We start from the raw sequence: 24,395 nt of genomic DNA, 5'->3' as shown, positions 1-24,395 counted from the left end.
GATTTACTCCAAGGAACTCATTGAAAATGCATCCCGGAACATTATTCTGATGCACTCACAACCCACTTCTCAACACAAAGACAGCTTGATCATCCATGGAATGTGCCCAGTGGTGAATGGTGTATCCCTTACTATGCCACTGTTGCGCCCCCCATCCCGTGGGGAGGTCGATCTGGGGATCCCCACCAATGAAAGGCAGCTGGACTGGGCCAAGCTTTGAAAGCCACACATTTAGGGAAAAGAAGCTGGGACCACTCAGTGAAAGACATTGTGACAAAGAGCCACCGAAGATCCCCTATAGTATTTTCCCGGGTTCCTGTGTGATGCGATGTCCATGGAAAGACTGTTTGAATCCAACTGTTTGCATCTTTCTTTTCCTCCTATCATGTGGGAGGCCCACCCAGAATGCAGCAGAACATCCAGCTGGATCAGAATTTGATTCACCAAAGAAAGCTGTGCTGGGTTCCATGGGGAACTAAGACACTTGACCCAGCAAGCAAGGAATGGTGCTTACCGCAAGGAAAACCAACTACAATGTGCCAGCTAAGCTGAGTCTCCCTCAGCTAGGCTCACGGGGCTCAACCCCAAAGGCATTCTAGTGCTGTCTGCACAAGGCTGAATGACCACCCTGGTCAACTGCAAGAGACAGTCCACACTGAAGTGGGCGGCAAACATCGAGATTCCCTGGTAGGATGCAGAGGGGAGAGGTGGGGCCAGACTGAGCCCAGATAAGGAAGATGCAAAATGAGGCGAGGAATTTGGTTTGGCGTTCAGGTGATTGGACAAGTGCTTCACTGCTGCACCAAGAGCGAGCTGGTGTGAACTGAAACTTCGCACAGTACCATGGAAGCCGTGAAGCATAAAGCGTGGAACACATTTGGTTCCGAATTGATGGGCAGGCACAAGCCAAGCTGTATGTTGGAGAACCAAACACTATTTATTTGAAAAAATAATAACCACTGCTTTAGTGCGGGGTTTTGCAGGCAACCATGGAGCCAAGATTTTCTGTTTTTTACTGAATCCACGCACTGATCGGACCTTATCAGCAGTTTTTCACATTTACTTGTGATTTTACTTCCAGGGCTTAATAAGTTCCAGTCTTTTGTAAGACAAGAGAATGCTGGACACGCAAGAAAACATGATCAGTTCGCTTACAGTCAGTAACTGACAGCTCAGCTGGAGTGAAGCCCAACAACCACTGAGGCTCCAATACCCAGAATGGGGTCATTCTGCTTTGGAGGTGAGAGTTTCTGACTCAATGCTTACAGACAAAAAAATGACAGTAACAAGAATCTTTGAAGGATGGAATTTTAAAAAGTCCCTGGTGCAAGGAACCAATCACTGGTATCGGGATGCTGTAAGATACGCTCTGCATACATGAGACGAGCATTCACATTATTAATGGCCAAAGCATCTTTCTTCAGAAACTTAAAAAAAAACCTCATCACCACCACCTTCATCTCAGCAGGTGCCTTTCTGTGCAAGAGCTACACTGATACAATCACTTGTAGAGCTTATGTAGCTCACTCATATTCTGTTCGCTTTCCTCTAAAGTCTTTTAGGGCAATGCAACACTCTCGACTTCCTTTAAGAAAAAAAAAAGAAGAAAACTTCAAAAGAATCACAAGCCCACAAGCACCGAGATAGCAATCGGACAACTTAAATTTTATTGTGGTTGCCATGCTACCCATCAGAGCAACCGAGAAGAGGGTGCTTTGAAATGCTTGGAAATATTGATAAAAAAGTCTGCACTGAGCTTTAAAGAGCATAAACCCTTACCATTGATGTGTCTTTTTTGATGTCTCGAAATGTGTCATCTAATATTGATGTCATTTAAATTTGGGGCTCTGAGACATGCCCTACAGACATTCTATTTTAACAAACGCGATCTGGTCCTGGAGGGTTTCAAACGTTCTGAGGTTAAAGCCAAAAGATCTGTCAGTCAGAAGTTGCACTATTAACATAAGTTTTTCCCTGTTTTTCTCACAAAGTGATCCAGTTATATAGATAACAGATGTCCTAGCAAGATAATTAAATTCTGTCTGCATCAAAGGTAACTTTCTTTTTGCACCATGAAGTGAAACACATTTTTTGCATGGATTTATTAATATGTAACATTATCATAAATGAAGGGGTGTTGTGCTTTTAGATTTGTAATCAAGACACATTGATGTAATTGTCCAATAAAATACAATACATAATGTTAGAGAACTTAAACCTACTCAGAATGCATATACTACATCCTCCAGGCTAACTCTTTAGTCTCTAGATTTGCCACTTTCTTTCTGAAGTCTGCCTGATCCATAAAGTGACGCTTGGCATGTTTTAATAAAATACCCAGAGGGCGAGATTGCTGTGATGTATTTTGAATGGCAACAGCACTTGAAGATTTTGAGTTACACAAAATAAAATGGACAAAAATGTAGAAAGACACACAGACAGCTGGACAGAGTGACAGAGATGAGAGATGAAAGCCAGACGTAAAGACAGAACTCATATCAAACTCGCAGAGGACTGACCTGTTGCTCATATCTCTGCTTGAGTTCCTCAAGTTGCCAGGTGAACTCTTTAGATTGCTTCTCACGGAGACATTTTGATCTTGCCAGATCTGCCTCGACTTTCTCCATCTACAAAGTGAAAAGAAAGAGAATTTTTAATTCTGTGCTTGTGGCCCTGAAGAGGAATCTGACCTATTTCAACACTCAACAGCACAAGGCCCAGTCTGCGTGGGGCTGGAGCTGGTGCGGCCTGTGATACTCTGCCCTAATACCCTGGGCCGACCAGCAGGGGGTGCCACTTTGACCAACAGGATGATGGTCAGAAACCCATTTTTGATTTCAGAGGACTGCAGTTTCTGTATGAAAGAACATCAGCCCCAACAGTGGGGCATATGCTCCATAATGCAGGTCAGTAAGCTGGCATTTATGATTCTAGCAAATCTGCTTTAGCAAACATCCTGACTTAGGGATGCCACATATACAAATTAAATAAAGATGGAGATGCTGGCTATGGCCCCAGTATAACTTCTATGGCAGAGCTCATTGGTAAAACAAGAGCCTTCAACACTGAGATCTGGCCTTGACAGGCCTTGATCCAGAGATTGGGACAGCAGACTACAGATAACAGGGACTGGTCCTTTATTTCTGAAACCAGATGAGTGCATTTTTTGCAATTGCTGTCTGTACAGTATACTGTTTTAGAGATTTCTTAAAAAATAAAATAGTCTAGTAAATTCACGGGGGATAAAGTGAGCCAGGTGTACCACATGTGTTTTCCAGTAACAGTGACTGAAACAGATGTTAACTCATCACTCAAACATTTCACATAAATGCTGCATCCACTGAAAGGTTTTGCCAAGCATGGTAATGCCATCACAGATGCTAGTGTAATGAAACAGAGACAAATGACCAGTGGAAAAACTGACTGCCGAAGACAGGTGTGAAAACTCCTGCCTTTGTGGGTTTTTCGAGTGGTTACAATGGAAACGTACATGCTAAGTGCATTACAGCCTGGCTGGCTCCCACACCACGCGTAGCCCTCCCACACACCCTGAAGGAACTCCGATTGGTGAATCTGGAAATGACCCACCTCTTCCCTTAAGAAAGAATTTAATACAGCACCCAACAAGCTGAACCAACCAATTCCACACAGCAACTTTACTACACATCAGAGCAATTCACAAAAATATGGAAAGAAACCCACTCCTTCAGTTATTAGTTCTGTTCTATTCTGTCTGTTGTGGACATATAATTTAAAGGCTCAGCTCAAGAGCTTGCAAGCACACAAGTATGTACTGTATACCCGAGGGTCACTGTACTCTATGTCCTACATGTTCTCATATGAGGACGCTACCCTGATACACAGAGAACTTAGTCAATCCGAACAGAGTAACGTCATCGGAGGCCTGTTGTTCTACACTAATTAAGTTCACAGTGGCATGATTGCTGGCAATAAAAAACTACAGCTCTGAAGGCACTGGACATGTGATGCAGGAAAGTGATTTTATTCACTTCTAAAGCAAAACATGTTTGTCTTTCTTCATTAAAACTATTCCATAATAGCATTAACACTGTCCGAAAATTTAAAAGCCTTCTTCTGCACACAGAGGCCACACAAAGGAAACCACACCGCTCCAAAGGGCACCAAACTTCACAGAAGTTCAGAACCATCTGACTCCAGGATCCGTCTGCTCAAAACCTTTGTTTAACACCCTTCTTTCACTCCAGAGGGGCGTGAGGTGATATGTGCAGATGCTTCTCTCACTTGAACGTAGTGTCAGACACACAGAGGCACATGGCAGAGTACGGAAACTTTTAATAAGGCCAGTGAATAATGAGGTCTGGCAGGGCTCAGGATGTGTTTTATCGTACGGCTAAGGCTGCAATTCATCGCCTACGAACTGGCTTTGAAGTACATTATAAATTAGTAATATATACTGTAGATGCTGAAACAGATCTTCTCATTGAGATTACTCTATACTGCCTTCTTTCATGATATCTCTCTCCCTTTCTTCCAGGAAGTTTTCAGCTATATGCAACGTCCTTGGAGATTTCTGTGTGAAATTAACCCTGGCATGCACAGCTACCCACAGTCTACACTGTTCCGACATGAAAGACGGGAACAGGAAGGCGATGGTGATGAGTACTGCTGCCTCACAGTTCCGTGTTCTGGGTCCGATTTTAGCTCTTGGGTTGTTTGTCTGTGTAGAGCCAGGTGCTCGTACTGCCTTCCAGCTCTCCCAGCTGGGCCTGAATGGCTGCTTGGAGCCAGTCACCCTTCTGAACCAAATAAGAGTGAGGGGCAGAACGGGCTGCTCTGACTTGCGGCCGATGTTCGGATGCTATGTGCTGATGTATGTTTTCTCAGAAAGGGTGACTTACTGTTGCAGGCAACAGCTTCTGAAACAATGCCACAGTGGGCAGACCCTCAGATGCTGGGTCTCGAAATGATTGCCAATGACCAGTCAGGAGTGCTGACGCACCCGTAATGATTAATAACAAAGACAGTTGGGCGACAGAAACATCTGTCACTAAACTGTGAAGGAAGGAGGGTGGTGGTGACAGCTATAATGAAATTACTGCTATACAAAAGCCATGCCATGTCTGCAGGGCATAGAGCTGCAACCTTGAAGACAAGTCACTGCACGCCACCACAACGTCGCAATACAGCAGCTCGTGCGAGCCAGGCGGACAGGCGAACAGTGAGGGACACAAAAAACCTGCAATAAATGCAACACAGGCTTCAATCACCATTTATGCTCATTTAAGTATTTGGGTCAACGCCAACCAGTCATTTGTATGGTACATCAGCACAGACTGATTAAACATGAATTAAGACAAAACACAAAATTAGTGGGGTTTTTCCATACGTCCATACGTTGTACATAAAGCGCCTGAGGCCCTGAAGCTACAGTTTTAAACTTTTGTGAGGCATCTGGAGAGCGAGTCCTCAGGATTTGCTGGTGTGAATCCTCCTTGGTGTTAGCATGTAAAGTTAGAGCGCCAGAGTCATTCGATTTTCGTTATTTAACCTTGCATTATCGAAACCGACACAGAGAATCTCAAGGGATCTGCAGTTTGCATTTCTGAATCTTATCGCAGCAGAATTAGTGGCCAGGAAGATGGCGCTGACTACTCAGTTGCAGCCACTGGCAGTGTGCGAGGCATTTTGTTTGGGCAGACGCAAAGAATTTTTTGTTGTCTTTACAACAGGCATTGGTTACGGTATCTTTTTTACGGTGTTCATACTTTGTCGAAGTATTCCTATGTTCCAGTGTAGTGAAGCACCATTACACTATATTGTATCTAGAGCAAAACTGGAATAACTATAAAAGTGAAATAATAAAGCAAACTATAAAAACAGTACATACTAAAAGTATGAAAATATAGTATTTTCTATCATTAGGGTGAAAACTATTGGCAAATTTGTAGGAACTGTCTGATTCCAATGGTTGTATGTTGCCGAAACTTCAGTGAATTTTTGAGTCCTTGCAGAAGATTCTTTTCCCCAGGGAACATCTTCATTTCATTAAACGGAATGACTCAAACATGGATGCAGCGCTGCCTGCATTTTTAACTGGAAGAAGTGGCTTATCAACAGTAAAAGCTCGCCCCAGTGAAGAACTCTGCACTCTATTTACAATTTTTTAACTATTTAAGGCATCCAGACCTACTTCCGAAATTTCAGTCGTGAAATAGTAAAAATGAATTGTAAATTTCATTTTGAGCATTTGTGCTGCGATAAAAAGGATGACGTCATGCCAAGATTCCACTGATAAATTTGAAGTCATTTAATAAAAAGTTTGTAAGCCCTGATGCAAATACCTTAAGGACAGCAGTAAAATTTCAACTCTAATTAGGCTATTTTTAACTTCAGGAACCTAACCATTTCTTTAATCTCAAATCTTGGAATATACAACCACATGGTTTCTTAAATACTAGAGTTAACCTAAAAGCCAACAGGAAAAAAACAGAAAAACTATGAACAAAGCCTGAAAGTTGTTTGTAAGCCGAAGAAGATCCCTGAATGACAGAATCCACACGTATCCTCACGTATTAGCCTCCAGCACAGCGAAGCTGGTTAAAGAAACAGCGCGTGAGTGAATATTGAACACAGCTGGGTTTTTCGTTTTCTTTGTTATTATTATTTTTGCTTTGTTTTCCTTCACTTCAAAGATTGGAGTTCATGGAGGTTAATAAACAGTATGTTCTGCAGAAGGGGACTGATTGCACTCCTCCCTTGTGGGACTCATGGGGCATGAGAGGGCTCTCCCTGTCCAGTTACCCCACGGAGGACAGGTTCTGCAGGGCAGGGGGGTGCTGATGTCCTGGGACAGGCCCATGTTTTACCCAGCAGTGAGAAAGGAAGGAATTGGCACAGAGCAATGTGGCATCGTGATTTTCCTCAGAGCTTCTGCAACTAAAATGGATGCTTAGCAAAGACTGAGGCCATCCTCATCAACAAGAGTACATTATAAGTGACTGTTGAAGTTCCTGACGAATCACGTTTGCATCAGGGAGGCTTCCCAAGGTGAAGGCGGAGGCAGGTGTTTTAGGGAACTATAAAAAGGAGACTGTGTAGGCATCATGCTAAGCCAGAGGTTCACTGTCGTTACCTTCCACAGTTGTAGAGCAGAAAGCAAATACAAGTTGCCGGACTACAAAAAAACAGTTTATGCCGGCTGTTCCAAAAACAAAAGAACAAAACATTTTTGTTCAGTCCTCTGTGTTTCTTTCTCTTCAAACTCTGAGTTTTTGGTAAACAGGATACGGCACACACTATGTGCGGGATGAGGCTCACCACTGTGGTGAAGGGGATTTTTATAAGGCATGATGTCAAAACCACTGAGGCAATTTGGGCATCACATCTTGCCATTTTATCCTCTCTGTCTGTTTCAGTGTACAGCCGTGGGCATTGTGGGCATCACTGCAAGAATCCACACAGAACGGAGCACCAGCATGACGGTGTACTGTCCAGCAGACACAGGCCTGTGTATAGCAGGGAAGTCAGACTTGGATCCTGGGATGCTATTGGGTCCTGTTCCCATTGTGTTTATTTCTTAAGGATCACAAAGCAGGGACAGATATCAACAGCATCAGAGAATGTTCAGATGCAGAAGTGAGTTCCAATGCCAGTGAGGAGGAAGAGTGTCTTGGCTGACCGAGGCACAAGAGACTCTCACATTGTCCACATACAAGATATGGAGGATGCTGGCCAAGCACTCCACAATTTAAGGCTCATTTTAAGACCAAAAAATGGAACAAGGAAATTAGAGAAAAAAACAGTTCCTGCACAGCTGCTCCCAACCCAAAAGACAATGACACTGTCATGGGGAGGATGTAGATCTGAGCCAGTCTTCACAGGGACTGCTCCTTCCTGCCTCTCACCTGCTGCTTCATGTCAGAGTAGGCCTTCTCCGAGCTGAGCTCCACCTGCCTCCTGAACTGCTCCAGGGCCTGCTCCGCCTGCTGGGCCTGCAGCTTCTGCTGCCCCGCCAGCCGCCCCAGCTGCTCCTCCTTCTCCCTGAAACACAGCAGAAGGCACAGACCCGGCCACACATGAGCTCAGCATGCACCCGGACCAACAGACGAGTGACAGAAAGCTCTGCCGCGCTCACAGTACACAGTGAACCCCCTTTTTTTGAAGGAGGGCGTCTTGTGAGGCCAATGTCATGTTTGTACGAGATGACATGACACAAAGTGCGGCCTCTCTCCTCACACCTGCGGAAACTCCAAAACAACATGGAGTTAGGAAAACTCTGCCTAGCAAAAGAACGGACAGGAGGCTTTTGTAGTGACATTTGCCATTCCGTCTCTGGAATCCTGACCAGGTCGAAGGTTGAAATCTCATGGGTTCAGCTTGCAAAGCTGCTGCTGTTCCCTTGAGCAAATTACTCCAGCAAATTCTGCTATATAGATGCCAATATATGTATTCAAATTAATCGGCATATACAACCTCTGTAACCTCATATCCACTCTAATTGAGTATATAGGTGCATTTCCATCTTTGAACAGCTGTTCAAAAGTCTGAGATAGATTCTTAAAAACCAGAATTAGAATAAATGCATCTTCTGAGCATCAACAACGTGCTCAGAGCCTCCACTGGTGTTTTCTGCTGTTACAGCAGCAGTCTCATATTAATACCGCTGAGTTTGGGCAGAGATTAAACCAAGATTGTCATTCGGCATCTTCAGCTCAGCAGCTCAAGGTGACAACACACAAGCTGCCAATACGAAGTGTCTTAAGAGCTCATCCAGCACATGTACCGGTCAGGTCTGATGAACTGGTTTTCAGGTCTTCCTCATCATTAATATCATTTGTTCCCCTCTACACAGCTACAAAAGCAAAAGACTACTTTCTGTACTACAAACATAGATCTATGAGAGTTAACTGATAGGTTATAAGAAACAGGCTGAGATTTAAGTGGATGATCACCAAAGAATTGTGTTTCTGCATAAGGAAGGAAAAAACGAGTGAAAAGAGCACAACAGTTCAAGATTTTATCACAACAGTACATGCAAATCAACTTTACAACCAAAAAAAAGTTAATAAGATCGTAAAACATATGTCCTAAATACTTTAAACCTGTGATACTGTATCTTCACATGATAAACCTGCAAAGTATTGCCTCTTAATTGAAGAATGCAAGGAAGGCATTATAGCCTATTCACATGGTTCAGAAGATAAGGAATTATGTTCTTTATTAATCCTTGGAATTACACAGAAAATCCAGAAAGTCATTTGGACAAAAAAAAAACAACAAAAAAGCTGTGAGTATGAGTTCAGGATCCAAGAGGTATTATTGGAATTAGAAAGTAGATTCTTCCCTAATGGAATGTTGAGGTATTAAGACTACAAGATGAGCCGCACACGAGAGTTTCTTTTGGAAGAAATGCATATTTACTGAAAGGAATTACGACCTCAGCTCTCACATCTCATTTCAGTTTTTAATGAAATGTGTTATGCTGGGATTAAATATCATAGATATGAATAAAGGCAAGGAGATAAAAGGCTAGGGTTTTCTGCTGGTTTAGTGCCACAAGTTGTCTTTCATTTGCCAATCAAGGAAAACCACTTAATATCTGCACACCCCTTATGAGAGTACAGTTTATTACTCTGATGTGCTGCATAGTCACAAATATCAGTGACAGCAATATGCTGATTCCTTAACATTATAGAGATACAACTGAACAGACAAGCGACGATACCAGGCTGAGATTACATGGGGTAATCTCAGTCCTACACGGCTCTACATCATTTCTAATAGGTATTCAGGAGACTTCAGCCACACAACACACTCCCAACCACATCCACTGCTATGCTGCAACACAACTACTCACATCTTAGTGCTCTTTCCTTCATACAATAACAATAACTTTCAGAGTTCTGCCACTTTTCTGCCGGGAACACTGCACTCTCACTAACTGCTTCTCTCTACCCAGAGTATCTTTATTTGAGGACATTACAGAGATCTTCATGGAGGAAAAAAAAAGAAAGAATAAGAGACAGTACAGAGGCCATCCAAGCCAAACTACACATTTTAGCCATAAATTCATAAAAGGATTTCAGCTACACATGATTATAGCTACACATACAATAAGCGCTACTTAAAATAACTCATGTGCTGTTTAGTTTCAAGGCCCATGATGTGATATTGCCTATTGCATTACAAAGTAACTGGAAAAGTAAAAATACACGGATCACACAACTCAGGAAGTAAAAATAGTGCCTTTGTTCTGTTGCTCTGTTGCCACTGCTATGACAAACTTGGGCTCCCTCTTGGGAATGGCACTAGGCCTTCTTTTTTATATTCCCTTTTTAATGTGTTGCCAAACAGTAGACACTAACAATAACAGGAAATGCAGCCTTAAAAATAAAAAAGGAACTGTAGGACCTTTCCTCTTTATAACATTTTTTCTTTGTAATTTTGGTCTCTCTCATGTCTGACATCAAAGATCCAGAAACTGTTTTTCCCGATGCTGTGTACTCTGTAATTATTAATCTGCCTCGCAACATGACTGCCTGCAGGGCAAGCCCAGACACAAAAGACCTTCTCTGGAGCTCTGATGTGGAACACACACATACACAAAAACATTCACACGACAACCGGCGCACAAACTTTCCAATGAAAGGCTCCGAGCTTCGGCAGACGCCGAAAAGGAGGTGTGTGTGTGTGTGTGTGTGAGTGATGAGCACACAGGAGGGGAGAGGAGCTTCTTGCACTCCATGAATACAAAACCGGATACTTCTGTGTCTGCCAGTTGCTCACCTTGGGAGTGTCTACTCCCCCCGTCAACCCCCATCATTATACGATTCAGTCACAAAAGTCACTTCGCTTTTCATTTTGACGTTTCTTTCTACTGTTGCCATAAAAGGCAAGACTTGCCCCTTTGGAAGCTTTCCTAAACTAAATTGTGTTTCGTGGCTTTTGTTGGAGAAATGTCTTCGTTTAGGAGAAGCCAGAGCCACTCTCAATGGAAGCACAAAGAATATTAGTCAAGTACTGTAAATGGGACAGCAACAAGCCCAGAAACAAGCCCGCGTGTCCTACATGTGTCAGTCGCAGAACCGCCCATCTGAGGTATTTGCAGTACTTTGATTTACCCTGTCTGGAAGCACTGTAAGAAGTGTGTTGCACATCAGCCCAGTTGAGGAGACAGGTGACCCACTCCACTCCCGCACTGCAGATGCACACACACGCCCTCTGCCGTGACTTACTCTGATTTCACTTTACTTTACTCTGCTTTTATCATGAACCTGAAAGCGGTAAGAGGTTAAGGGTAAAAAAAAAGAAGAAGTGCATCTAAACCTTTCACACAGAGTTGTGGGAGCTTGGAACAAGCTACCCCAGTCATACTGTTGAAGGTGGCACCCTGGCTTCATTCAAGACACAGCTGGACCAACTAAATTAAAAACCAAATGAGCTGGATAGTTTGAATGGCCTACTCTCGCTTGCAAACTTTATGTCCATAAGTTCTATAGTGCAAATCTTACCAATATTGCACAGCGCCATACAATATGATGTGTTCAACTGTGATGATAACCTCCATGCTTTGTCCCAGTCCTTGCCATGACCCTTTGAATAATTTTGTGCCCTTTCTCCCTCCCAATCTATCAATACTACTGCTGCCTGCAGAAGGGCTGATTTCTCAGTGATGCAGGATCTATATTTAGGCTCAGAGCTGCTGGGTGGCCCTTCAACTTTGAGGATTTGTCAACCAAGTTTTAATGGTTAATTTGCCTTTTTTTAGAGAGAGAGAGAAATGTAAGGCCTCCATTACAGTCTATTCGGTGGCCTGCTATCAAAAGCCACAACACAGATTTTCAGATCATCTAAACATAAAAAAAAAACACTTTTTTCACAATCAGAAACATTAAAAAAAAATTTGTGTGGATATTTTTTCCCCAACAACGAACTTTCTTTCCCACTCATGTATTTGCTGAGAGTTTCTTGATTCACCCATTTTCTGTTTTTGTTAGTTTCTTCTCCTTCCCGCTAGAAATGAATGGAGAGCAGTGTGTGAGGTGGGTGGCGGCGACAGAGGGTGTGGAGAGTGGTAGCTGGCAGAATTGTCACAATCAATCAGGATGCTCTGGGCCTGATGAGAGGTTAGAGAGAGCTGGAACTGCCTGAGCTTTGAGGTCAGCAGCTTAAAATGGTTTTGGGTTGGGAAGTGGCATCTGAGGAGGTCCAAATTACAGGCACGGAGACAGAACCAAGGAAATCCTCTTAACCTTCGAGACGTGGTTTGTAGCAGGAAGACATTAAGAGAGATGCAAAACACAAGTGTCAGAAAGAGGCTCAGTAATACTTCCTGTACACTTTGTGGCGAAGAAGACTGGAAAGCTGAGCCCACCTGTACCCCCCAGATCCCTGACAGTCCACTCTCACCCACATATTTGTTTACAGAAAGAAATCATGCTTCAGGAAAGTGTAAATCCAAGCAAATCTCCAATTTCACTCCCCTGCACAGCAGTCTAAGCCAGTTCAGGTTTTCCACGCTGCAGACTTTGGGATACAAGTCAAAACCAGATGCTGACATCTGTTACCTTGCTGAGTGCAAACCTGCAATATGTGCCCACAGATTGCTGAAGTCAAAATGGATCAAATTCCTGTGTAACGGGAGTCTGATTTTACTCCTGAGGCAGACGCCACAGAACTGGCCTGACTCACAAAAAAGGCTTTAATCTTAAGCAATGACCTTGATTAGTTATAGATCTTCACGAATTTAAACAAAGAAGCAAACAAACAGAGACTCAGAAACATGAAACAAAACATAATAGGGTTACAGCAGTGAACAGCATAAGAACTCATTTCATTCCTGTTTAAGTTGTCAGTGTGTTATTAATATCTGCAGAGAGTAATTAAGGGCTGTTCAGAAAATGCCGCAGTTCATCAGGGTGAATTCGCACAGCTGGTATCCACATAATGAAGGCACTGCTACTAATCGTTGACTCCAGACTCTTTTGTAGCTGTTCTCATATTAAGGCAGGAACATATGCAGTGTGCTTTATCTAAAATATAATAAAACCAAGTGATCCCTAGATAAATTGCGATATGTGCCTTCACATAACCAACCTCATCATTAGAAATGAGCAACCAATATTGAAATGAATGATAAAACATAGAGAAATTCTTTTATTTCCTTTCTTTTTAGATTTAGAATATATTCACCTGTAATCTAAAGTGGACTGAACACTTTACCGGTACTATAAGCACAACATCTGTTTCTCTATCCACAGTGGGAAATAAAACTGTGCATCAGAAGTCTAAAGGCAGCAGAATACCATGTGATCATTTTAATTCACAGCACCTATTATGGTATTCCTTCAAAAGACAAAGAGTAATGTAAGGACTGAATCTATATGATGTCTATAATAACACTATTTCAAGTGCAGCTGGTATGGACTATGAGTCACTGCAACAGCACTATATTCTGGCCGTCATTTCAGATGCTCCGGATGTTTCATTGGTGATAAAATTATTCACCAATAAATTATTAAGTGTAATAAGTGTTGTTTAACACCCCCTATAATTTCATTGAATACTCATTCATCCCAGAAAGCTGAAGAGAATGTTGAGCGAATTAAGTAAAGTTTCCCAGACTGTATATCTTTAACTATACGTTTACATATAACCACATATATCCAGCACATATATGCATATGTATATAATGTATATAAAAGCAGAAATTCAAGCAGGGAACTGTGTCAGTGTCTGCTGGCTGCAAAGAAACAAGTAAAGGTTTATTCCACACTGAAGAACGCGCAAAAACCACAATGTTGTGTTTTCCTCTTCTACTTTTTCAGGGTGATGCTAAGCTGTACTAGTTCACATACAGTACGTACATATACAGGCAGCAAACATACACTTGTGTGAGCATGTATAAATGTACAGTATAAATGCTTGATGGCGAGAATTAAGGTCTACAAGCATACGGAATGTATGCAGATTGTTTCGTTCTGGCAAGGGGATGGAGGAAGACAATGTGAACTCATCCAAACGGAATGATAACTAACCCAAAGCCAGATCAAAGGATCCCGCAGTTAGAAATGCAAAACTGGAATATTTATTCCCTTCAAAACAGCTCTCTTGTTCCCTCCCCGGAGACTGTGAGAAACACTGTTGTAAGAAAAAAAAAGGCTCTAACTCTGAAGAATCACAAAAGACAAATAAATAAAGCAAAAATTAGAAAAGGAGAGAATAGAAAACATTCTCATGGTCACAAACTCTGGTTGTAGTCGTCAAAGAGAACAAGCTTGTCATAGATATTAAATAGACAAACAGTCGGGTTATAATGAACAGAGCTATTGTGTGTTTACAATATGCACGCCTTAATTTGGAATAATCAGGTTTATGTTATATGTTCAGCCTGGTATCAAAAGGGCTAACATCCATATGTCAGTCATTTCGGGCCAAGAGCACTGGAGCTGATTAAAGCAGCCGTCAGAGATACTGCTTCGGAGTCAGGGGAAGAAGTGGGCACTAAAACTGCAAGTCATATCCTAAATTAGCAATGATACACACCACCAAATTAACTTCCATCAAACATTTCCTTGTTCCAGCTTTGCTTTCCTGCTTTTACACCAAGATCAGGATTTTTAAATAAGATTTTCTCCGACCTTAGTTGTCAGGTTCTTCGAATTATCCAATTGAGCGCAAATTAACTTACAGATAAAATGATTTTAGTCAAGAACTGCAGTGGAACCAATTTGGCCCACCAAACAAACATGAAAACCTCAGGAAAATCCCATTCTGTATTGTTACCTATCCTGGAAAAAAAAAAAACTTTTTTAATGAAACAGTCTGGCGGACCAGAGATATGGGAAAAGCTAAGCACATTAACAGAACAACAGGAAAGAGAAATTTAACAAGCACTGGTGTTGTCAGGGGAATACAAACACCAAGTTACAGCAGCAGCACAGCCCTGCGTCCCTCCAGCCTGAGCCCCTGCTTGAGGGTTGTGTCGTGCAGCATTACTGCTAGATATTAAAGAGCAAACCGGGAACCCGCTGCAAGGCGCCCAGCCGTGTCTCTGATCTGACGAGACTTCCTGATCCTGCGCGCAGTGAAAGACGATATGACAACAGACCACCGGGTAGGAAGGCCTTTCCTGAGACCAGCTGACAGCTTCAGTCACACGGCAAGGCTTTAAAATAAACCCGACTGAGCGCCGTGCGGGAGGAAGAGGCATCCACTCCACAGCTGTCCGGGAGATCATCAGTACCACCTGCGTGCCCCCTGCTCTCCCCATGTCGTCCCCATTCCTCTATCTTCCATTCCAAAACCTCGGAAAAAGACCCACCGGGCTGACCTGACTTGGCACTGAAACTAATTCACCGAGCAACACTTTCAACTTGATGTTATTTTTAAAAGTCTTCTTTGAGATTGGCGATACGGAAATGACTAGGGGTAATTGGATCTCATTAGATATAGTATAGCTGGTTCCAATACAGATTTGTTACAGTTTTACATTTTGCAGAAGAAACATACACGAGGATAGCAGAAGCTAATTTGTGGATGAGTTTTATATTAAATATCATAAATTATTCAGAATACAAATATTTTCTCCAAAGAACCTACGATCACAACTGTTTTTAATGTGGTCTTCTACTGCCATCTAATTAAAAACAGGCTGCTCATTCCACTGTTCTCCTGCCCAGCGTGTTTACATGAAAGATACACTTTTCGACCTCAGCTTCAACGGAGAGGCAGAAATTGACGAATGCTCCGGGAGTAACGAGAAAAAAGCATTTACGCATGCACGTTTTTTCTTCCCCGTCGGCCATTACAATGGCCATGATAATCGCTGGGGTATAAAAAGGTACGTGCTAAAACCTTTATTTTTCAAGGAAGGTTCAAACAAAGGGAAGAAAGAGCAGGACTTATCTAAGTTCAGAAAGGTTTTAACTCGAGCAGGGTGATGACTCAAAGGCTATTCTTGTTGTGCCTTTATTGAGGTCTCCTGAAGGGAGACCAGTGTGCTGTCTGCCCACTTTGTATCGTGCCCCCTACAGAGAGAGTCAGACCAGCAGGCTGCAGGGGCTTGTGGAATGCCTATAACACACAGTGGAAACTGTGACTGCTTTTGATTTAAATGGTTTCAGATGCTCCTAGGAGGCACATAGCAAAAAACAGCTGGTTGGTTTTCCATTGATTCACACAAAAGCTCAGTGTCTCTTAAAGGAATCGGGCAGAATTAGTCTGTCTCTCCAATTATAGGACATGCCAATCTTTCTATTTAAATCACTGTCAATTATTATTATTTTATAATACAAAAAAGACCTGTAAAATCTCATTAAGCCTCAATAAAGGTTGTGTCCTATTTTTACATATTGTATTACAGGAGACGGAGAAGTCATTATATTCCAATACTTTTTTTTTTCTGCCACTGAAGATAAGATCTATCAGGGGTACTTTGAAGTCAATCTTTTTTTTTTTAAAAAAAAGATGATTCACTTTGCCTTCCACTACAATAGCTGCATATCAACAGTTTAATCTAGTATAGGGGCTGATTTGTAGAAGTCACATGTTAGGGGATTTCAATCATGCATTAATAAAGAGAAAAACACATTGTAAATCAATGTAGATAACCAATGTACTGGAAATGGAATGTTTGACTTTGTTACAAAAACCGAGTGATCTAAGAAAGAACGGAACTGATTCAATTTCTTTAACGCTCATATCAGGACCAAATGTTCTAGGAGTCTTCTGATGCTTTTTAAAACAAAGCCAGTGAGTTGTTCAAAAAAGCGTAGAGATGCCACTTCCAGATCAGATGTTCTTGTGACGAGGGAACAGGAATGGAGGGGGAGAGAGAGACTGGGAAGGCAGAAACAAACCTGGAACAGGCAAATTAATCTGAAATAAATAAAAGCTGGTTCTTGGACGCTTTTCTTTACACAGACCTCAAAAATACATGGGGGAGGACGAGCACGAGCCTGCAAACGGTTTACAGTGCTGAATGACTCACCATCACTTCAACACATACCTGATTCGATCTGCCTTTCTTTCCACACTAAGTATATACACACACTAAATAAATTCACCTCATAGCGCCCAGACTACGTGCAATATTTCAGCTGGATAAAAATTTGTTTATAAGCATCTCCTCTACTTCACTTTGTAGTACAGAAACATCGCAACGCTACTGTTTCTCTATGTCATGAAGCCGGCAGTAAAGGCGCAGCTCCTGATGCTGGGTAAAATGTATATTATTGTGCCTTTCTGTTTGTCATCAATATCGGTGGGACTTGGTTTCAGGGAGCTCAGTTCTCCTGACGGACGACCTGAGTAGCTACAAAGATGTGAAGATTTGTTTTGCCCCTCCAGTTCTATTTAAGTCAATCCTGACACCTCTCACTTGGACAGGGCTGGTCAAAATCCCACTGTAATGGAGGAGACCTCCACCACATGAACATAATGAGCCTACTTAAGAATGTGTTGGTGTGAACTGGAAATACAGGTGCAGCACCCAAGAAAAATTGGGTGCAAAGAAGCTCAACCCGTCATGATCGGCTGCCTAATTAAACATGCGTCTTAATGAGTACAAAAACTCATTAAGACAAGAGTGTGATACGGAGATGACAAAAATGCAAACTGCAAAATGGCCATGTACTTGCAAGTTAGCCACAGCCTTGGCTATTCAAATTACCATTAGACTGTTAACAAAGTAAATCAGACTGGGCAAATAAGAGCATAAGCTAATCATGCTATCAGGGATGTCAAGGTCACCACAGGCCTGGATTTCTCGTTTTCGGAGATTATCCTTGGTCAGACTCATTTCAGACTGCATTAGTTTTAGTAAATACTCTTAATAGCAGTCTCCTGAGGTGCCAGCCAAGCAATTTATTCAGCTATCAGTGTGCTCAATTACTGTGGGATGAGAACAGCTCTACTATTCAATCCTTCCCAGTCTACCTGCAAATAGCGTAGAGGAGTGTTCTGAGAGATAAGGCAGCTTCAATTGAACATCAGCTTATTGATTTCCACACAAACCAATCTCTCCAAATCAAAAAAGGTCACACTGTGTAAAAATCAAAAGGGGCTTTTGTTTCACAATTGCATGCTGAATCGCTGTTGGGAAGGCTGTTCTATAACAAAGCTGTGAATTTAAAACATGCATTTTAAGTGTGCCTAACCCACTTTAATAGTCATAAAAATAAAAATAATAGACCAGATTTCTTTACCTGCACTTTTTAATATCTGTGCAGTGTGTACATTTAAAAGGATTATGTGGTTTCCTTTTTTGCTGTGAATATTAATTACTTTTCTTGCGTGCGAGTGTGCTTTACAACCAGAGGAAAAAGCAGCTGCATACAAGCTGACTTCTCTCTTGGAAGCTGAGCTTTGTTCATCTTAGAACTCTTAAAATATGAATGACAAGTGCCACTAGCTTTCAGGGCTCAAAGCTCAGCCAAAGGAGCTCCCCAGAACCTCTCTAATGTTCTGTCTTTAACTCTCCTGTTTTAAAGTCTTGCCCACCTGCCTCTGCTTTATCTTCCCCAACAAACGCCAAGCCTTAGCCATCATGATGTTCCCTGCTGCATCACTGAGCTTCCTGCTGCGAGGCCTGGATCCCTGAAGCAGACGCCTTCATGGTTAATGAAAGGCAGGTAGCACTGCCCTCTCCGCACTGCAGCACAGGCTGCAGGACGGCGCTGCACCTTGAAAGAGGAATGGTTTTGATCAAGAAGGACTGGTGGTGGTGCGGATTCTGTATAGATCAGCCAGATTCCTGAGGAAAACGGAAATGCCGATGGCCTGAACCTTTCTCCTGAATGGGAGATGTTTTTATCGCTGGCTCAAACCAGGGCCCGCCTGCTCAGCAAGACTCGCTCCCAATTAACAATTGCTTTCCACAACATGTTCTGTTTCCCAGTATGCTAATTTCCTCTGATGATTACAGCCACACGGGGATGAAAGCAACTGCAGAGAAACTTTTGAGTATTTTCTTTTTTTTTTTAGGGCTTTGTAGTGTTTTATGCTGTTGCTATAGAAACTAGAAATCAAATCTACGTTCAGGTTTTCATTTGCATGAAGAAATTCAAATGCAAAAAAACATTAAAAAAACAATGAAAGGACAAATCCAGCATGCTTGCCACAAACACATACCCCGCAGAAACAAAAAGCGAACAGGCTTTCATTGTAAACCACTTCATGTTCCCTAATAGTGATGAGCAAATAAAATAATAAAAATACAATCAACGGACAAAAAAGGCTTCTAAATCCATCGCTAAATAATACCACCTCGCCACTCGTTCTATCTTTTCAAATGCCACTATGTCTTTTTAGACACACCATCGGGCAATATTCACTCCACACGAGCGCTACCACCCTCCTTTGAAGTCCCTGATTTGCTCTAAAGCTGGAGCACTTACCGTGTCGCCCGTCAGGGTCTGTGCATTAAGACTAGCTGCAGGTGAAAACGGGCACTGCCTTTTCGGCCCACAGCAGACAGCAAGCCGAATTGGCTTCGGCTAACAAACCGAATCAGAGCACGTACAGTGTTTCGTCAGCTCAGTGCCAAAAGCAGCACTTGCCTTTCTGAAGTCTGCACAGCGCTGCATGCTTCATTATTGATACTGATTGATTGATTCAGAGATATATGTCTGCGGATTCAGGCCATTTCCCTCTGATGTGTGGAGTACTGCAAAAGCTGAGGTACTGTTCAAGAGTCCTGTGTCTGAGGGCACCTTACGCCCATGAGTCATTGTTTAAAGTTAGAATTACACGCTGGTGTGGACAGCGTATGGGAGTGACATATCTTGCTGGAGGCTGTAACAGCGTCTGTGTCTTCAGAAAATGCTTAAACTTTCTGTTTGTAAAAAGCAGAAAACACAGCTCTGATATGTGGTTTTAAACGTTTCAAAACCGTTTCGATGACATTATAAAGGAAAGATGCCTATACAGAATTTCAGTGGCACATTTTTTTTTTAATGGAAAAATGTAAATGGTGTACGAGGTTGAAATTAAATGTTTTTTTTAGCTAAGAGGCAAAACTCAGCCATAAAGTCAAAGCAAAATAAATTAGCAAATAAACAGCCAAATGTCAGACACTTTTCTAAACAATAACTGACATTTTAGTCAATTAATTGATTATAAATTTGCATATCAATTTAGAGTAAACTCCAATTTCAAGCTAGCTCTGAATGATTTTTTAGACTAAAATACTAAGTCTCTTAATCTGTTTTGTGATATAATTAACATTAAAAAACAGAGGTAATTTAAAACAAGGACTAACAAAAACAAAGACACAGCTTGCATAAACAACTTTGCTGATTTTTTCCTGTCCCGTTTCCAAGCGAAACCTTGCTTTCTGCTAAGCTTCTTTCTCATGTTTTGGCATCAACAATGTTTTTGTAAGTCATAAGGAGATAGGAAACTGATTACAGTACACAACCCCAACACCACTCATCCTCCACGTACTGCAGTTCAAAGGATCAGGAATCTCATATTTTAGTACCACTGCACATTCCTTAAGTCCTAATCTCATGAAACACTGAAACTGAAAAAACTCAGCAACACTGGCTACTGCTCAGGATATTTACCATTTATACACTTTAGACAGTAATGGTGTAAAAACACTTTCTTGTTTTATAAACTATAAAATCTGGTAATTTGTCAATACACAAATAATCACATGGTTTTATTCATCCTTTATCTGCACTTTCGTTCTGTTTATCTTCACTAAAGTCTTTTAGGCTCACCTCCCAGTTCCCCCGATTCTACCCCTGAAGTGGAGGAACTCCCTGGAAATTAAACTTGACACTATTACCAAAAACAGCGGGCTGATGGGGGACGCACACTCTCTTTGCACTTTGGGAGATGTGCGACAGGCATTCGGCATGCCGTCATCCTCGGAGCAAGAAATCCCAGGCTGCACCACTGAAGTCCAAGCATAGGAAAACTGCCCCAGATTTCCTTTTCAGATCATGGCATCATGTTTGGAACCGCCTGTCGTGTCCATTGTGCACAACACACTGCGTTTCTAAGACATAAGAACTTGGATGACTCCTCTCATCCACTCTTTTTAGAATATACTCTCCTACCCTCTGGAAGGAGGCACCCGATCCTCTGTATAAAGACTAACAGAGCATTTACTTGAAAAGAACAATGAAATGACCAATGAAAAGATTGTTTTGGAGGTAGGGATCTCATTACTATTGTTGCTGATGTTGTTTTAGACATTTTACCAGCTAATTGTCTGATTTTAATTTTATGATACTATATTGAGCTCTGACCCAGCAATGTTGTTAAATGTTGTTTGTATCACGGTATCATACTGTTGCTGTATTGTATTATTGTCATATATATTATATGTTGTGAGCACTTGATGTGCAAGACAAATTCCCTTAGAGGGAATAATGGTTAATTTAATTTGATTCCAGTGCAATAAAATTTGATGTGGAACCGGAGCCCAGCTTGTTCCAAGACATAGACCAGGCACCTGGGCTACTCAGTGGACAACAGAGCAAGAAACACTAGACAGTGAGGCAAGTGCGGTGGACACAGCATTGAGACATGGGTGCAAAGACAAACAGTATCTGCCGCAGTCATCTTCACAACAACAGGCAAAATTACAGATGATGTAATTTCTGTTTTGTCAGGCAAAACTCGGACGCCAAATATGGCTGTGTGCTGATGCTTCCTCTACTGTAATTGAATCTGGAAAGCAAGTCCTGAAGGAGTGTGATATCTCACAAGGAAGAGCCAAGTAAACAAGCAGTAAACAATTACATCATATGTGGGACTAAACCAGGGCTGACATCATCCCCAAGGCCTTGGACGGGGGGTGTGCTGGGGTGAACAGGACATGAGGTTCTATAGCATTTGCAACAAACAAACAGAAAAATGGTAACAGCTCAGACTGGAACTGGAGGGTATTCCTTACCGGGCTGTTGCAGGAGGGGAAAGGAAAGTGGTTTAACAACGTATACAAAAGTCAGAGAACAGAGCCCCCACCACCCATTCACAATTATATCACAGCTGCTTTGCCCAAAAAGCTTCCATGTCTAACGACTTCCACATTCAGCCACAAAATTCTTGTGGTTAAACTGGGCTCCTAAAGCTCTGCCTTGCTAGCGATAACAGACCATCAGAGAAAGTTCACTCAGAGCCCAGAGATAGCATGCTGTTGACTCAGGAACACAGCCTGACAGGAGAATGAGGTCCTTCCCAGGTTTTGGGAAATATTGACTATAATTTGCAATTATCTTCTTGTTTCTGTTTCTCCTGAGTACTTATTATCTTTTTATTGCATCACATAGGAGCTGAAATGCTACTCTACCTGGAGAGTTCAAAGACGGTTTGGGATGAACTGTGTTTAAATGAAGAGAAGGGGCATATTTGCTCCTGAGGAATCCTCCCAGTTATTTTACATCATTTCACTATGAAATACCAAGAGTCTGCAGGTAAGGTGGGGGCTGCACATTGGTGGTGGTGGAGGGGAGCCCCATTAACTGTAAAGCGCTTCAAGTGGAGTGTCCAGAAAAGCGCTATATAAGTGTAAGCAATTATTATTATTATTATTATTATTATTATTATAAGGTAGAGGAGGGATGAACTGGGATTTCACTTTAGTCTTTCAGCAAAGTTGTGATGTACTGATTTTTCATTTTCATGCATGAAGAAGAGTTTTTTGACCAATGGAATTTGCTTACTGTTTAATGACTCTCAGCGAATTTTCTCAAATGACATCAGGCTCTGGCTGCACAAATGTTTAATGATCAAATATCTCATAATGTTAAGCCCTATACCTTTTCCCTTAGCTACAACGGTAACTTTAATGTTACCAGCAGCGAGCAGCCATATCACTCTGCAACTCACAACTGGCAGCCCACTGAAGCTAAGCAGGTGTGAGCCTGGTCAGTACCTGGATGGGAGACCTCCTGGGAAAAACTAAGGTTGCTGCTGGAAGAGGTGTTAGTGGGGCCAGCAGGGGGCGCTCACCCTGCGGTCCATGTGGGTCCTAATGCCCCAATATAGTGATGGGGACACTATACTGTAAACAGGCACCTTCGGATGAGACGTAAAACCAAGGTCCTGACTCTCTGTGGTCATTAAAAATCCCAGGGCGTTTCTCGAAAAGAGTAGGGGTGTAACCCTGGCATCCAGGCCAAATTTCCCATTGGCCCTTACCAATCATGGCCTCCTAATAATCCCCATCTATGAATTGGCTTCATTACTCTGCTCTCCCCACTGATATTACTTTGGTCGTTGCGGCGGCTCTGTGGCTCAGGATCTGCACATTTGGCTGGCAGGTTGCCGGTTCGTCTCCCGTGGCCGGCAGAGGAATCTTACTCCGTTGGGCCCCTGAGAAAGGCCCATAACCCCAACTGCTCCAGGGGCGCCGTATAAATGGCTGACCCTGCGCTCTGAGCCCCAGCGTCTCTCCCTGTCTGTGTGTCTCATGGAGAGCAAGCTGGGGTAAGCGAAAAGAGACAAATTCCTAATACAAGAAATTCCTAATACAATAAAGTGATCTTATCTTATCTTAGTACTATTTCATACAACTGCAGAAGAAGGAAAATATGACATTTGGGATAGGATCTAATACAAAGCATACTAATGTTTCTTATATTGGTACATTACATAAAAAGGTTTCAAATAAGAGGAGGGCATTTTTCCATGGCGATACATGTAGCCCATTTGGTTGTTGTCAGTACAGTAACTGATCCAAGGATCAAGTCTGCCAGCTGAAGGTATCCAGCACATCTGGACAGCCGGTTCCATACTCCCACACTTTGTGCAAAGAAGTATATTTAAAATTGAGAAGAGCAGAGACTTCCACAGATCCTATCCCAAAGCTTCCCAGTTTTTTACTTTACAGCCTTTTACACTTTAGAGCTGCTGGCATAACAAAAAGACGAATGTATTTTGCATTTGTCTCTAAGTTGCTTGGCTGAACACACAGTAAAAACCAGGAGTCTGGGAGCAGGCCTCACCTGAGGGCCTCCTCCAGTTTGCCCATCTTCTTCATGGCATCAGCCTTGTCTCTGTCCGCCTCGCTCTGCAAGGCGCGGACCTGCAAGGGTAAAGGCGAATACAGTCACTTCCCACTGTTCCCTGCTGAAACCACTGCTGCTGCATTTAGAGTACCAGTAAACTGAGAATTAATCATAAAATGTGCCACAGAAACACAGGTAATAATGCCTCTTCTGATGCATTTAATAGTGAAACTCTTCTACCTCCTATAAGACACTGCTTTACACCACCAGTTGCCCCTCTTCAGGGCTTTAAAGCCAAGTTTCAGTCACACGCTGCTTTCCTTCATAGTGTCAGCCAAAACCTATCGCCAGTTACAATTCCTGTGCAGGACTTGCGGCAGGAATACAACACAACTGTGACACACCTGCCAAGCGCAGATTATAAACCTATTCCTGATGGTGGTTTAC

General features: G+C 42.3%; 1 protein-coding gene across 1 annotated transcript in view; it reads right to left on the bottom strand.

The window, feature by feature from the left end:
• The window catches only part of cep112 (centrosomal protein 112), a 144,963-nt gene that overhangs the window by 63,504 nt on the left and 57,064 nt on the right, over positions 1 to 24,395 (bottom strand). The window contains exons 17-19 of the mRNA XM_088927448.1: positions 23,946 to 24,025; positions 7,887 to 8,022; positions 2,520 to 2,627 (exon numbers count right to left, since the gene is read on the bottom strand). Of these exons, the coding sequence (XP_088783574.1) occupies positions 2,520 to 2,627; positions 7,887 to 8,022; positions 23,946 to 24,025 (324 nt within the window). The remainder of the gene's footprint in view (positions 1 to 2,519; positions 2,628 to 7,886; positions 8,023 to 23,945; positions 24,026 to 24,395) is intronic.

The sequence above is a fragment of the Atractosteus spatula genome, chromosome 11, assembly GCF_055471065.1.
Source record: "Atractosteus spatula isolate fAtrSpa1 chromosome 11, fAtrSpa1.hap1, whole genome shotgun sequence".
Lineage (NCBI taxonomy): Eukaryota > Metazoa > Chordata > Actinopteri > Semionotiformes > Lepisosteidae > Atractosteus > Atractosteus spatula.
Note: the sequence above shows the minus strand (reverse complement) of the source record. Positions and strands in the feature narration are given on the sequence as shown.